This window comes from Hoplias malabaricus, chromosome 6, assembly GCF_029633855.1.
Source record: "Hoplias malabaricus isolate fHopMal1 chromosome 6, fHopMal1.hap1, whole genome shotgun sequence".
Classification (NCBI taxonomy): Eukaryota; Metazoa; Chordata; class Actinopteri; order Characiformes; family Erythrinidae; genus Hoplias; species Hoplias malabaricus.
Genome location: NC_089805.1, coordinates 11578438 through 11593903, shown reverse-complemented (window position 1 = coordinate 11593903; position 15466 = coordinate 11578438). Strand labels below are relative to the sequence as shown.

The 15466-nt window shown below is 46.4% G+C and overlaps 1 protein-coding gene across 1 annotated transcript; it reads right to left on the bottom strand.

The window, feature by feature from the left end:
* Positions 1 to 7817: 7817 nt before the first annotated feature.
* trhrb (thyrotropin-releasing hormone receptor b) lies at positions 7818 to 11108 on the bottom strand. The gene is made up of 2 exons (XM_066674183.1): positions 10347 to 11108; positions 7818 to 8201 (listed from the first exon to the last, which is right to left on the bottom strand). Exons 1-2 carry the CDS (start codon positions 11106 to 11108, stop codon positions 7818 to 7820), a joined length of 1146 nt encoding a protein of 381 aa, XP_066530280.1.
* Positions 11109 to 15466: the final 4358 nt, after the last annotated feature.

The following is a 15466-nucleotide window of genomic DNA, read 5'->3' as shown; positions in this document are numbered from 1 at the left end:
ACAGGTGTGAGTGTGTGAGTGACTGGGTTTGTGTGTGAAACTGTCCACAGGTGGGAGTGTGTGAATGACTGAGTGAGTGTGTGAAACTGTCCGCAGGTGTGAGTGACTGGGTGAGTGTGTGAAACTGTCCACAGGTGTGAGTGTGTGAGTGACTGGGTGAGTGTGTGAGATTGTCCACAGGTGTGAGTGTGAGTGTGAGAGTGACTGGGTGAGTGTGTGAGTGTGTGAAACTGTCCACAGGTGTGAGTGTGTGAGTGACTGGGTGAGTGTGTGAGATTGTCCACAGGTGTGAGTGTGTGAGTGACTGGGTGAGTGTGTGAGATTGTCCACAGGTGTGAGTGTGAGAGTGACTGGGTGAGTGTGTGAGATTGTCCACAGGTGTGTGTGTGAGAGTGACTGGGTGAGTGTGTGAGATTGTCCACAGATGCGAGTGTGTGCGTGACTGGGTGAGTGTGTGAGATTGTCCACGAGTGTGAGTGTGAGAGTGACTGGGTGAGTGTGAGAGTGACTGGGTGAGTGTGTGAAACTGTCCACAGGTGAGAGTGTGTGAGTGACTGGGTGAGTGTGTGAGATTGTCCACAGGTGTGAGTGTGTGAGTGACTGGGTGAGTGTGTGAGATTGTCCACAGGTGTGAGTGTGAGAGTGACTGGGTGAGTGTGTGAGATTGTCCACAGGTGTGAGTGTGAGAGTGAGATTGTCCACAGGTGTGAGTGTGTGCGTGACTGGGTGAGTGTGTGAGATTGTCCACAGATGCGAGTGTGTGCGTGACTGGGTGAGTGTGTGAGATTGTCCACAGGTTTGAGTGTGAGAGTGACTGGGTGAGTGTGTGAGATTCTCCACAGGTTTGAGTGTGAGAGTGACTGGGTGAGTGTGTGAGATTGTCCACAGGTGTGAGTGTCTGCATGACTGGGTGAGTGTGTGAGATTGTCCAGAGGTGTGAGAGTGACTGGGTGAGTGTGTGAGATTGTCCACAGGTGTGAGTGTGAGAGTGACTGGGTGAGTGTGTGAAACTGTCCACAGGTGAGAGTGTGTGAGTGACTGGGTGAGTGTGTGAGATTGTCCACAGGTGTGAGTGTGAGAGTGACTGGGTGAGTGTGTGAGATTGTCCACAGGTGTGAGTGTGAGAGTGACTGGGTGAGTGTGTGAGATTCTCCACAGGCTTGAGTGTGAGAGTGACTGGGTGAGTGTGTGAGATTGTCCACAGGTGTGAGTGTGTGCATGACTGGGTGAGTGTGTGAGATTGTCCAGAGGTGTGAGAGTGACTGGGTGTGTGTGTGAAACTGTCCACAGGTGGGAGTGTGTGAATGACTGAGTGAGTGTGTGAAACTGTCCGCAGGTGTGAGTGACTGGGTGAGTGTGTGAAACTGTCCACAGGTGTGAGTGTGTGAGTGACTGGGTGAGTGTGTGAGATTGTCCACAGGTGTGAGTGTGAGTGTGAGAGTGACTGGGTGAGTGTGTGAGTGTGTGAAACTGTCCACAGGTGTGAGTGTGTGAGTGACTGAGTGAGTGTGTGAGATTGTCCACAGGTGTGAGTGTGTGAGTGACTGGGTGAGTGTGTGAGATTGTCCACAGGTGTGAGTGTGAGAGTGACTGGGTGAGTGTGTGAGATTGTCCACAGGTGTGTGTGTGAGAGTGACTGGGTGAGTGTGTGAGATTGTCCACAGATGCGAGTGTGTGCGTGACTGGGTGAGTGTGTGAGATTGTCCACGAGTGTGAGTGTGAGAGTGACTGGGTGAGTGTGAGAGTGACTGGGTGAGTGTGTGAAACTGTCCACAGGTGAGAGTGTGTGAGTGACTGGGTGAGTGTGTGAGATTGTCCACAGGTGTGAGTGTGAGAGTGACTGGGTGAGTGTGTGAGATTGTCCACAGGTGTGAGTGTGAGAGTGAGATTGTCCACAGGTGTGAGTGTGTGCGTGACTGGGTGAGTGTGTGAGATTGTCCACAGATGCGAGTGTGTGCGTGACTGGGTGAGTGTGTGAGATTGTCCACAGGTTTGAGTGTGAGAGTGACTGGGTAAGTGTGTGAGATTCTCCACAGGTTTGAGTGTGAGAGTGACTGGGTGAGTGTGTGAGATTGTCCACAGGTGTGAGTGTGTGCATGACTGGGTGAGTGTGTGAGATTGTCCAGAGGTGTGAGAGTGACTGGGTGAGTGTGTGAGATTGTCCACAGGTGTGAGTGTGAGAGTGACTGGGTGAGTGTGTGAAACTGTCCACAGGTGAGAGTGTGTGAGTGACTGGGTGAGTGTGTGAGATTGTCCACAGGTGTGAGTGTGTGAGTGACTGGGTGAGTGTGTGAGATTGTCCACAGGTGTGAGTGTGAGAGTGACTGGGTGAGTGTGTGAGATTGTCCACAGGTGTGAGTGTGAGAGTGAGATTGTCCACAGGTGTGAGTGTGTGAGTGACTGGGTGAGTGTGTGAGATTGTCCACAGATGCGAGTGTGTGCGTGACTGGGTGAGTGTGTGAGATTGTCCACAGGTTTGAGTGTGAGAGTGACTAGGTGAGTGTGTGAGATTCTCCACAGGTTTGAGTGTGAGAGTGACTGGGTGAGTGTGTGAGATTGTCCACAGGTGTGAGTGTGTGCATGACTGGGTGAGTGTGTGAGATTGTCCAGAGGTGTGAGAGTGACTGGGTGAGTGTGTGAGATTGTCCACAGGTGTGAGTGTGAGAGTGACTGGGTGAGTGTGTGAGATTGTCCACAGGTGTGAGTGTGAGAGTGACTGGGTGAGTGTGTGAGATTCTCCACAGGCTTGAGTGTGAGAGTGACTGGGTGAGTGTGTGAGATTGTCCACAGGTGTGAGTGTGTGCATGACTGGGTGAGTGTGTGAGATTGTCCAGAGGTGTGAGAGTGACTGGGTGAGTGTGTGAGATTGTCCACAGGTGTGAGTGTGAGAGTGACTGGGTGAGTGTGTGAGATTGTCCACAGGTGTGAGTGTGAGAGTGAGATTGTCCACAGGTGTGAGTGTGTGAGTGACTGGGTGAGTGTGTGAGATTGTCCACAGATGCGAGTGTGTGCGTGACTGGGTGAGTGTGTGAGATTGTCCACAGGTGTGAGTGTGAGAGTGACTGGGTGAGTGTGTGAGATTGTCCACAGGTGTGAGTGTGAGAGTGACTGGGTGAGTGTGTGAGATTGTCCACAGGTGTGAGTGTGAGAGTGACTGGGTGAGTGTGTGAGATTGTCCACAGGTGTGAGTGTGAGAGTGACTGGGTGAGTGTGTGAGATTGTCCACAGCTGTGAGTGTGAGAGTGACTGGGTGAGTGTGAGAGATTGTCCACGGGTGTGAGTAGAGGTTGGAGCTGTCTAGGGAATGGTGGAGAATTTTCACTACGTATTCGAACACAGCCTCACACAGCAAAAGCATCCATCTGCAAAATATACATATACTATGATTTTTTTATATTACACTGAAATTTTGGTCCTCTGTGCCTTTTAAAGTAACACTGCTCTATTATTTCTAACAGATGTTAAGCCCTAATGTTAATTTGCTTAATTAAAGCAGAATAAATTCTGGACACTGTTAGCATCCCAAAATATCTCTCTCTCTCTCTCTCTCTCTCTCTCTCTCTCTCTCTCTCTCTCTCTCTCTCACTCAGTGATAAGCAGTGATTACACGCCTGCTTTCAAAGAGCTGTCAGTTTGTGTCAGTGATGGAAGTGAAATCTGTGAACAGCGGAAATTAAAGCTGTTTGAAATTTGTTGTTGATGTTTAACACTGGTGTTTACCTCAGTTTTGTTAAAGGTGCCATAACCAGATCTTGCTCCACTTGTATAAGATGTTCACTACAGTGCCAGACATAGGCTAGAGAGGTGATTACTTTCACTGCAGAAAAGCTGAGTATGAATTAATAAGGAGCATTGTTTATTGCTCCTTTAAAGGACCACTAGGTAGTATTTTTACCTTAAAATACAGCTTCAAAATCACTGTGATGCCCCACGGAGCTTTAACGGGGAAAACTGGGCTCTCTGTCTGCTCAGCACTGCAGAAACTGCACTATATAACTTTCAAAGGAGGGTAGGTAAACACCCCACCTCCCTTTAATTTTAGGATAGTGCTGTAAAAGCGAATTACACTCTGCAGCTATGATCTACCAAATCTTAACAAATGTTCCTTGAAGCCTTCTCTGAAGAGTTGAGGCTGTTACTACAGAAAGACTGCGCACTAAGGAATAAGGAGCATGTTGCTTATTGCACCTTTAAGGTGTGAGACTTCAAGCAGAGCAGGAGAGAATCAGAGATCCACCAGACACCTCCTTCAACACGGCAGTCCACTTTACACTGTTCAGCTTAAATAACAGCAGTCAGGTGTATGTTGTGCTTAGCTTTATTTCCAGATAATCCCAGTGAAATATAAGTGGGACACTCAGGATGAAGGGAGAAGAGAGAAACACGGACACAAAGCCACAGTCACGACTCACAAACACGGAGAGCACTAATCACCCAAGGACTGAATCACTTTACACGTCCACAAAGCTCAATTTACACTGTTCATGAGAGCGGTGTGTGTTACAGCGAGCTTCCCGCCGCTCTCATCACAAAAACACTTACACACGTTCGGATCAGAAAGGAGAAGTGTTTTTACATCAACATCACAATCGCTCCCGCTGCTGTGGCCATGTCCTGGGCCCGATGGAGTCCACGGTGTGAAACTACAGAAATAGAGCTGGAGTCTGTCGTTATAATTACATTATTGACTTGTTTTAATGTATGGGCATTTCCTTAGTAATTATTCTCTGGGCTCTCTGTTATTTGGATTAGTTTCAAAACAGTGGATAAGCATTGTTTATATTACAATTCCAATTGTTTTTTTTTTTCAACAATACATTCCTCTTTAAAAGGGTGTAATTGCATTATAATCCTTTTTTTTCATTAGTGGAAATGAAATGGTCTTAAAATGAAAATAATCTAATTTATTGCAGTTATCTCTGGGTGAATACATCAGTCACAAAATGGCTGCTGTGGCAGCTCTAGTGGAATCAGAACTCACAGCTTTAGGAGTTCTTAATTTTAAGAATAATTAAAAGCCTTGTTGCATAAACCACGGTGGAAACTTGACTTGTGTGAAGGTAACACCCCGGTTTTAAAGGAGCAGTAAGTTATATACACTTCCAGAAATAAAGAAAAGCATTGATATTATATGTAGCTCATGACATGACGAATCAAACTGGTCCTTGAATGAAGCTCATCCTCCATAGAGCGGGTCCCATATCAGAGCAAGATGAGAAATATATTTACATATATACACTCACATTGAAAATATATGTGCAGTCCATTTCAGAGACCACTCTTCAATTTGTTTCCCATTAAAACACACTTCATTTCTCAGGAGAGACACTACATGGCCGTATATTTGTAGACACCTGCTGCTACATCTCTTTAGAAATGATGGGAAATGAGTAGGGACTTTGTCCTCTGCTTTTTGCTGGAACTGCTTCTGCTCTACAGTAGATGTGGGAACACTGCTGTGAGGATTTGATGGCAGCCACGTAGTGAGGTGTTGGATAAATAGGTCTGGATCAAAACCACTTCCCCAGCTCATCAAAATGTATTGGATGGAGGTTGGAAAGCACTTGCCCAGTCTAGCCCACGCTTGGCACTATACAGAACTTAGGCTCATGTGCAGCTGCTCCAGATTGTTTCTGAGCTCTGGTCTCTTCTGTGGAGCTGATAAAAAGTAAAGAAGCTGAAGTGACTCGTTATAAAGCTGGTCTACAAACTGTTGGACGTGTGGTGTTTTAGTGATGTTCCCGGTTTAGTTCCAGCAGCAGAATTATCAGAGAGCATCAGCAGCTCTTTCACGTTCCTCCTCCAGGGAGAAGAAGAGGCGCTCATTAATCAACTCGGCAGCTTCTGTTCAGACCTCGATATTCATCATCCTTTTCCCTCTGGAGCCAAACAGACTGCATCTTCTTTTCTAACATACACAAAGGTCTCACTCCCAACAACTCGGGAATAGAGATCTGTTACAGAGATCTGTGCAAAGGTCAGAGACCACTTTTAATGAGCTTAATGTCCTGTTAAACTGTTGTTAAAAGGAATTGTTCACTGAAAAACAAGAGTTTTCAAAACGCGGGAGAAACTGGGACCCGTAAGAACCACGCAAGACTCCTCAGGTCCCTGTGTGTGTGGAGTGTGGTGTATTCTCCCTGTGTCCTACAGTCCAAACACACATGTTGGTAGGTGAAGTGGCTGTGTGATATTGTCCAGTGTGTGTATGTGTGTGTCTGTGTGACTGGGTGAGTGTCTAGTGCCCTGTGCAGGGAATGTTCCAATGATTAACACCCACCTGGACCCAGATTGGAATGACGTTCTTAAAGACAACTAATGAATGAATGAAGTGTGGTTTGTGACTGTTTCACAGAGCTATAGATACGTACACATTAAAAAATACGTACACCTCCTTCCTCAACTCGTCCCTATTGTAGTGAGAACTGTAGCTAAACATTAGCCACTAACCGAGTGGCAGATTGATGTGGCAGAAGCCTCAGTGAGCAAAAAAATATCTAACCCTCCCACACTCTTTATTATGAGAGGAATTAGAACAGAACTCGGATCGACCTCGGATCTGTTCATTACAGCACTTTAAGGAGCTCAGGTTTCAGGAGATTAAACAAAACAGTGTGTCGTCTATATATTGACGTCCGAGCCGATACAAACGAGGTTTTGAAGGGTCACTGTTTGACCCAAAGCTTCTTTAGACCTCTGAATGTCTCTGTAGAACCAGAAATCCGTTACTGGTTCAGGAAATAAAAAAATAGCTTTTCTATGGGCGCACTCTACAACCCCCTCCCCCCTTTTTTCCCCATAATTTGATGAGCAAAGACCCCAGTGTATACTCTAAACCCCCCCATCACTCAAAATCAAGTGTTTAACCTTGGTTGTGTGTGTGTGTGTGTGTGTGTGTGTGTGTGCTGAATGATTAAGTTGAGTCCCAAACACAGTCTCAAAACTGATTCCGATGTTTCCTACATCACACTTCTAAGGAACCAATCCTGTCAATCCTGATGTGATATGGTGTAGTCGAAGGAGCCCATGTTAGCACTTTTCTTAAAGGGCACATATTATGAAGAAAGCTCCTGTTCAATGCATGTTCACATTAGTGTATGAATCTGGAGGCCTCCAACCCACACACTGTGAAACAAGAGCCCTGCAGTCAGTTTTCTGTGCGCTGCCTGAGTCAGAAACACAGGATAAAACGAGCCGTTCCGATTCTGCTCTGCTTCTGACGTCAGGTGCAGAGACTTTAGAATGGCCTCGCCCCCTCGTCTGACTCTGTCCAATCACAGCTCTGGACCCATGTTTATGTGAGAGCGCAAAGACAAGGTTAAATGCAGCAAAACAGACACAACGAGCACGGAGTAAAAATGGAGACAACGAAAACGGAGAAGAAAGAGAACTGAGCGAAAAAGGCTAAAAACCAGAGCTTCTGCTCCTCGCTCCTCACTGCTGTGCGCTCGGGGTCGGGGTGAACAGCGAGCAGCTCATTATCACTTAAAGGAACAGGTGCTGAAAGGCGTTCTGAACAGGGCTGTTTACACAGGGGGAGAACACTGCTGACATTGAAAAACCACTTGCAGTTAAACCATTGTTCTGACATGAGACAAATGACATTTTGAAAGAAGCTCCACATAAAAACAATTCTGATCCGGAGGAACCAGTATCGATCTAAGTGTGACCTCTGACGTGTGTGTATTGATGCAGACATTCCCCTGAGGATTCAACCCCTGGGATGGTTCAGTACCTTGTTTAGTGTGATTGTTAGGCCCTGCTGTGTCCAAATAAAACCTGATCAACCATAGTTCATCCTCCAGACACAGCTCCTTCTACTTGTCCAGGCCGTCTCCCGTGAGATCTTCCTGTCCCTCTGTCAGCTCGTCCATCTCTGTGGAGAAGTGCTCTGTGCTCTCCATCACGGACACCTCCTTGACGGCGCTGTAGGTCAGGGTCACGCTGTAGGCCGTCTGTTTGCCTTGAGCCTGCGGGCTGCAGCTGCACAGCTTCCTGAATGCGGCGCGGAACTTCTGGGACATAACGTTGTAGATGACCGGGTTCACGGCGCTGTTCAGGTACACACAGCTCCTGCAGAACAGCAGAAACCAGGCGTCCAGATACGCCTCGTTCAGGAAAGAGTTGACCACCACCAGCGTCCGGTACGGCATCCATAACACAGCGAAGAGGACCACCACTACGGCCAGCATCTTAGTGACCTGAAACAGTGGGTTAAAACATGTGGAGAGTATAATAGAGGCTTTTATCACCTCAGACATTTTATATCAGATGTTTCAAGATTGCAGCAAATTCATTCATTCATTTAATCATTCATTAATTTCTATAACTACTTCATCTTGATCAGGGTTGTGGTGGGTCAACAGCCTCCACACAATCACTGGACACAAGGTAGGAACATCACACACTCACCCAGTCACTCACACACTGACCCACTGACTCACACATTCACCCAGTCACACACTCACACACTTGTGGACAGTTACACACACTCACCCAGTCACTCACACACCGACCCACTGACTCACACACTCACCCAGTCACTCACACACCGAACCACTGACTCACACATTCACCCAGTCACACGCTCACACACCTGCGGACAGTTATACACACTCACCCAGTCGCTCACTCACACCTGTGGACATTTACACTTTCACCCAGTACCTCATACACTCACACCTGTGGATAATTACATACACTCACCCAGTCACACACACACTTACACCTGTGGACAATTACACACACTCACCCAGTCACACACACACTTACACCTGTGGACAGTTACACACACTCACCCAGTCATGCACACACACATACACACACACACACCTGTGGACAGTGTCACACACTCACCCAGTCACTCACACACTCACACCTGTGAACAGTGTCACACACTCACCCAGTCACTCAAACACTGACACCTGTAGACAGTTTCACACACTCACTCAGTCACTCACACACTCACACCTGTAGACAGTTTCACACACTCACCCAGTCACTCACACACTCACACCTGTGAACAGTGTCACACACTCACCCAGTCACTCAAACACTGACACCTGTAGACAGTTTCACACACTCACTCAGTCACTCACACACTCACACCTGTGGACAGTTTCACACACTCACTCAGTCAGTCACACACTCACACCTGTGGACAGTTTCACACACTCACTCAGTCAGTCACACACTCACACCTGTGGACAGTTTCACACACTCACTCAGTCAGTCACACACTCACACCTGTGGACAGTGTGACACACTCACCCAGTCACTCACACACTCACACCTGTGGACAGTGTCACACACTCACACAGTCACTCACACACTCACACCTGTGGACAGTGTCACACACTCACCCAGTCACTCACACACTCACACCTGTGGACAGTGTCACACACTCACGCAGTCACTCACACACTCACCCAGCGTGTCACACACTCACCCTGTCACTCACACACTCACACCTGTGGACAGTGTCACACACTCACCCAGTCACTCACACTGGTGGATAGTTTCACATACTTACCCAGACACTCTCACACACACACACACACACACCTGTGGACAGTTATACACACTCATCCAGTCACTCTCACAGTCACACCTGTGGAAAGTTTCACACACTCACCCAGTAACTCCCACACTCACCCAGTCACTCACATTCACCCAGCCACTCACACACTCACACCTGTGGACGGTTTCACACACTCACCCAGTCACTCACGTCTGTGGACAGTTTCACACACTCACCCATTCACTCACACACTCACACCTGTGGACAGTTTCACACACTCACCCAGTCACTCACACACTCACCCTGTCACACACACACACACACACACACACACACACACACACACCCAGTCACCTACACACTCACCCAGTCATTCACACACTCACCCTATCACTCACACACACAGACACACACACACACACACTCACCCAGTCACTCACGTCTGTGGACAGTTTCACACACTCACCCATTCACTCACACACTCACACCTGTGGACAGTTTCACACACTCACCCAGTCACTCACACACTCACCCTGTCACACACACACACACACACACACACACCCAGTCACTCACACACTCACCCAGTCACACACACACTCACACCTGTGGATAGTTTGACACCCAGTCCACCTACAAAGGTGTGTTTCGACTGTGGGAATAAACCCACACAGACACAGGGAGAACACACCACACTTCTCACAGACAGTGACCTGAGGAGAGGATCCCACCCAGGAACCCGAGCCCCTGCAGCGCCACTGTTTCATACAAATCATGATCATAGTTCCTTACCTTGACCTTATATTCTACCTCTGTCTTTTCTCACCTGTCTCCGTGAAGCCGCCGTGGTGCTCGAGCACTGACTGGAGCTTTTGAGGCCGTTGGTCTTGGTCCCAGCCGAGTGTCCATTCTGGCTCTTGGTTTTGGGCAGAGGGTTGAGGAAGAGGATCCTGGCAATGAGGCCGTACAGCACAGTGGACAGAGCTAGGGGCAGGACGAAGAAGACCCCGAAGTCGAAGAAGTAAATGGGCAGGTAGAGGTTGCGGGACACTTTGTAGGCACAGGACACCACTGTGGCGTTGTCGTAGACCAGCTCCTCTGTGTTGGCGAGGTAGAACCACATCACACAATAGAGCGAGGTGCTTATCCACACGCTCAGGATGATCCTCTTGGCCCTGGTGTAGGTGCAGAGGGACTGGGCACGGATCGGGTGACAGATGGCGATGTATCTCTCCACCGTGAAGGCAGCAATGGAGCAAGAGGAGGCATTGATGCCCAGGTACTGGAAGTAAGTGATGCACAAACAACCAGCGTGTCCAAACAGCCAGGAGCCATAAAGACTGTCTGCCACACTGGGAAGACCCGCGGCCACCAGGACCATGAGGTCAGCAACCGCCAAACTCACCAGGTAACAGTTGGTCGGGGTGCGCATGTGCTTAGTCGTCAGAACCACCAGGACCACCATCACATTGCCTACGATCCCCAGGGCACAAATGATGAGGACCAGGAAGGTGCTGATCAACTTGTATGTCATGCTTCGGTCGGTCCAAGGGCCAAGGGTTTTATTGGGAGAGGTGAAGTTCTCCATGGCTGTCTTCTCAGTTTTGTCTCCTGGAGTCCAATTTTATACGTCTCAGTTCTACTCAGTTTTGTCTCCTGGAGTCCAGTCTTATAAGTCTCAGTTCTTCTCAGTTTTGTCTCCTGGAGTCCCGTTTTATAAGTCTCAGTTCTTCTCAGTTTTGTCTCCTGGAGTCCAGTTTTATAAGTCTCAGTTCGTCTCAGTTTTATAAGTCTCAGTTCGTCTCAGTTTTATCTCCTGGAGTCCAGTCTTATAAGTCTCAGTTCTTCTCAGTTTTGTCTCCTGGAGTCCAGTCTTATAAGTCTCAGTTCTTCTCAGTTTTGTCTCCTGGAGTCCAGTCTTATAAGTCTTAGTTCTTCTCAGTTTTGTCTCCTGGAGTTCGGTCTGATAATTCTTCTTTTTCCTCAGTTTGTTCTCCTGGAGTACAGTCTCAGAAAACTTTAGGAAGTGCTCCACAGATGGTGGAATTCAGGGTTTCACATCACATACACCATGTGTCCATTTTTTGGTCTAGTTTAACAGGTTTTTGAACTTCTTAAGTTTTAGACAGACCTTCTTACAAAGCTGAAGTTTCCTGCATGATTCAGGTAGGTCCACTTGGTGAGTAGTCCACTCTTACACGCCTTAGTCGTCGTAGGTCCAGTTATTCTATAGTCCAGAAGACTGAGAGTGATGATAAGCTTTGTTCCCTTCTGTGGTCCTGTCTTTCAGGTCCTTTTAATGTTTGGATTAAAAACACACAAAAAAAGTAGCTCTTAATATTTTTTCTTCATTAGTCAAATGGTCATGTAGCTCCACTCCTTCTAAGATCCTTCATCTAAATCCTTATGGGCTTCAAATGCTGTGTGCCTTTTCTAGTTTTGAAAGAACTTGTTTAAATAATTAACAAAAAAAAAGTTAAACCTGCTGAAAAACGTAGCTCTTAAGATGGTATGTGTCTGAGAGGGAGTTGTGTCCGAGCTGTTTCTGGCTCTGATGCGTCTCTCTGTGTGAAGAATTGTGGATTTCTGAAGCGAGGCTATTTCCCACCCGTTTTCAGGCAGATCCCACCTCTATTGGCTTATGAGCCTCAAGCATTCGACAGTTACAGAGAGGCGGGAAACAGCCTGCCAATCAAATCGCGGTGGGGCAGGGCTTGGCCAAAAACGGGTGGGAAACAAAACCAGCATGTTCAGGTGAACAGCTCCGTGGTGCTGAAGTTTAAATGATACTGTTTATGGATAGTTAGTGTAGAAACAACGAGGTGGCTTTAATGTTATGGCTAATGGATATATTTGAACCCGGGGGGTGTTGTGGGGGAGGGAAGGGAGGGGGAGGGGCATGATCAGTACCACACTATTTCAGTCTTTTCCCTCATTTTGTCTGAACATTGATCTGAGGATAGTTCTATGATGCAGCTGGGAATTTTCTGGATGAGCACCTGTAACAGTAACAGCTTCACATATGATGCTGGAACATTTCTGTGAGCATGTGATGGCCTCTTGCCACATGAATATAAGTGGTGAATTATTCCCCAGTTTTCTTGTTCCACAGTGCAATTCTGGGTGGTCTTATACCCCTCTGGCTGACTTTAGGATGCTCCAGATTATTCCAAATTTTCTCTTTAGAAATGAAACAAAAATAGATTTGAATCCAGTTATAAGGTTTGTTTACACCAGGGTTCCTCAAACGTTCTTTAAAGCCTCCATTGATTTTTATCAAGGTTTACTACATCCTAAATGAAACAAAGCTGATAGAAGTATTTCTTTTTCAACACAACAATTAACATTATTCTGAATTGTTGTGAATCAAATGTCTCTGTTTTGCTTATTGCTGAGAGTCTCCATTCTTGTGGAAATAAACCCACAAATTAAATACTTTCCCTTTAAAAACTATAATAACAATTGTATTACAATTATAATAATAACTATAATAATAATTGTATTATAATTATAATAATAACTATAATAATAATTGTATTATAATTTAATGTAATTTCAGTTGATTATGTTCCTTTACTTCAAAACAAGCAGAAAACATCATTAGCAGTAGCCTGTGTCTCTGTAGTTAGCTGTAAATTTCCAGTTCCACCTTAAATGGTGAAGCAATTACATTCTGGCATATGAGGCTGCTGCAACATTTAAGGTGGAACTGGAAGTTTCAACAAAATGCAGCTAAAAAAAATCTAAACTGTGCTCCATATCACAGAATATTGAGGAGAGGGAGGTAATCTCTGATTGTGGAAGTCTTCTGAAGGAGAAGGTGACCCTAAATGTAACTAAAGTCCAGCAGCTCCTCTGATATCACTGCAGACTGGTGCAGAGCTGCTATGGAGAAGTGCTAGTCACCTGTGAATGAAGCGTCGTCCTCTTTCATAGGGGGGGGGGGGGGTTTTAAACACTACGCCCTGTAACTCAGCTCCAAGAGGCAAGAGGACACTCAGGAACAAGGGGTAAGGGTAAAAATATGAAATGGGATTTTTAACATTGTTATTAAAGAATTATTTTTCACTGTGACACTTTGCTTTGGTAAAAACCCTGGTGTAAACTGCAGAGAACACGGTTCCACTGTTCCACAGTTCAGTGCTGGGAGGGGGCTTTACTCTGGCTCTGTGTTTGGATGAAAATGAAATAATTCAGGGCTGAAATATGAGAGTTATTCAGGATCAAATCAATTATTTTGTTTTGCTGTCTTATGTAAGGTTTCATGACATTCTCTCTCTCTCTCTCTCTCTCTCTCTCTCTCTCTCTTGTGTGTGTGTGTGTGTGTGTGTTAAATTTTTACTCCCATTATCCAAATGCCTCAGTAAGACTTGGCTGATATCTCCTGTGCTGTATCCATAGGGTTCCTTTAGGAGAGTAAGTGACTCATGTGGGACGCAGTTGTTCTCCACGTCCAAGTGTTATGGAAGAAGTGAGAAACACTCTCCTCCTCACCAACTGTGGCTGTGGCAGGAGGACAGATTGTGTGTCAGCCAGGCCTCCTAAGACCCTGTGCGCGGGGGGCTTCTATCCGGGTGAGAGCTGGGGTCTGTCAGGGCACATCTCATACCCCTGGAGACAACAGCATGAGGGATGTTTTTCCAACTACTCGCATTTACTGCTCCTCCCCAAGGACGAACACTAACGACTCAGGAGGAACCACATTGAATCATAAAAGAGATGTGAAATAAACCTGAGCCGGTTCTGAGCGCCGGTGAGAAATGGTGACAATAAGTGTTGAGATGAGCCCAGCATGAGATGCTACTGAGATCTCCACTCAGACTCAAGAGGAAACACAGGGGACATTCCTGGACTCTTTGTCTGAGGAGAAACATCTGAGAAACAGGAGACACAAGATACAGTCTCCACCCTCTCTCCCTCTGACGTCAATGTCATCAGGAGACTCTACAGAGATATTAATGAGACATGACTAAAATATTAATGATACACTACATAGATATTAGGAAGGAACTAAAAATATTTTAAGGTGGAACTACAGAGATATTAATGTGGAGCAAAAGATATATCAAGGAGTGTTCTTTTTTGTTCCTAAGGCACCATGCAAGTAATCTCCATCCCATTCAGTGATGCTGAGGTCTGGGCTCTGGGTGCTTCGTCCCTAACGCCATATCTTTTCTCATGGGATGGGCACTAATACACAGTTGTTATAGGTCTCGCATTCTGTTTATGTTTTCTTCTCTTCCTTATGTCAGTGGAAATATATCCTGAAAAATGAACGGCTGTTCTGACACAGAATTGAAGTAAATAAAGGGTGGTCTCTAAAGTGTTTGGGGGCTGTATCCATTCAAGACAATCTCGATATTGTGCTGTCATTTCATCTTTGTCCCCTGCTCCTCTCTTTCTTTTGAAAGGCTCAGCTGAGAATGGAGCAGCAGCTTGAGCAGGAGCATGAAGCTTGTCATCTGGTCATGAATATACATCCAGGAACGGGTCTTTAATTCAGGAATCGGAGGCTGACAAATCACTCGCCTTATGTAACGAAGGCTACGCGTGTGACACTAGCGCGAATAACTGGGAGTTTTTTTTTACATGTTACACACTATCTATGCACCGCTTTAAAACAGCCCTCACACGGTATACACATCATTTCTAAAAGCATGCTCTGCTGCCACCTTGTGTTTACACTGTGACATTAAAGGGCCTGGGTTCCTCTGTCTTGCAGTGGTTGTGTTAAAATCAGCAATAATTCATTAACTCAGTGAACCCTGAGCCTGTTTTGTCATGTACTCACAGACATGTCCTCATCTGCCCAACCATAACAGTCACTCATTCATCTTCTGTAACAACTTCATCCTGTTCAGGTTAAACATGAGTGAGTCTGCACTTTCTGGACAGAGACCCAGTCGAACACAGGGCACACACACTCACACAATCTACAGCCACAAG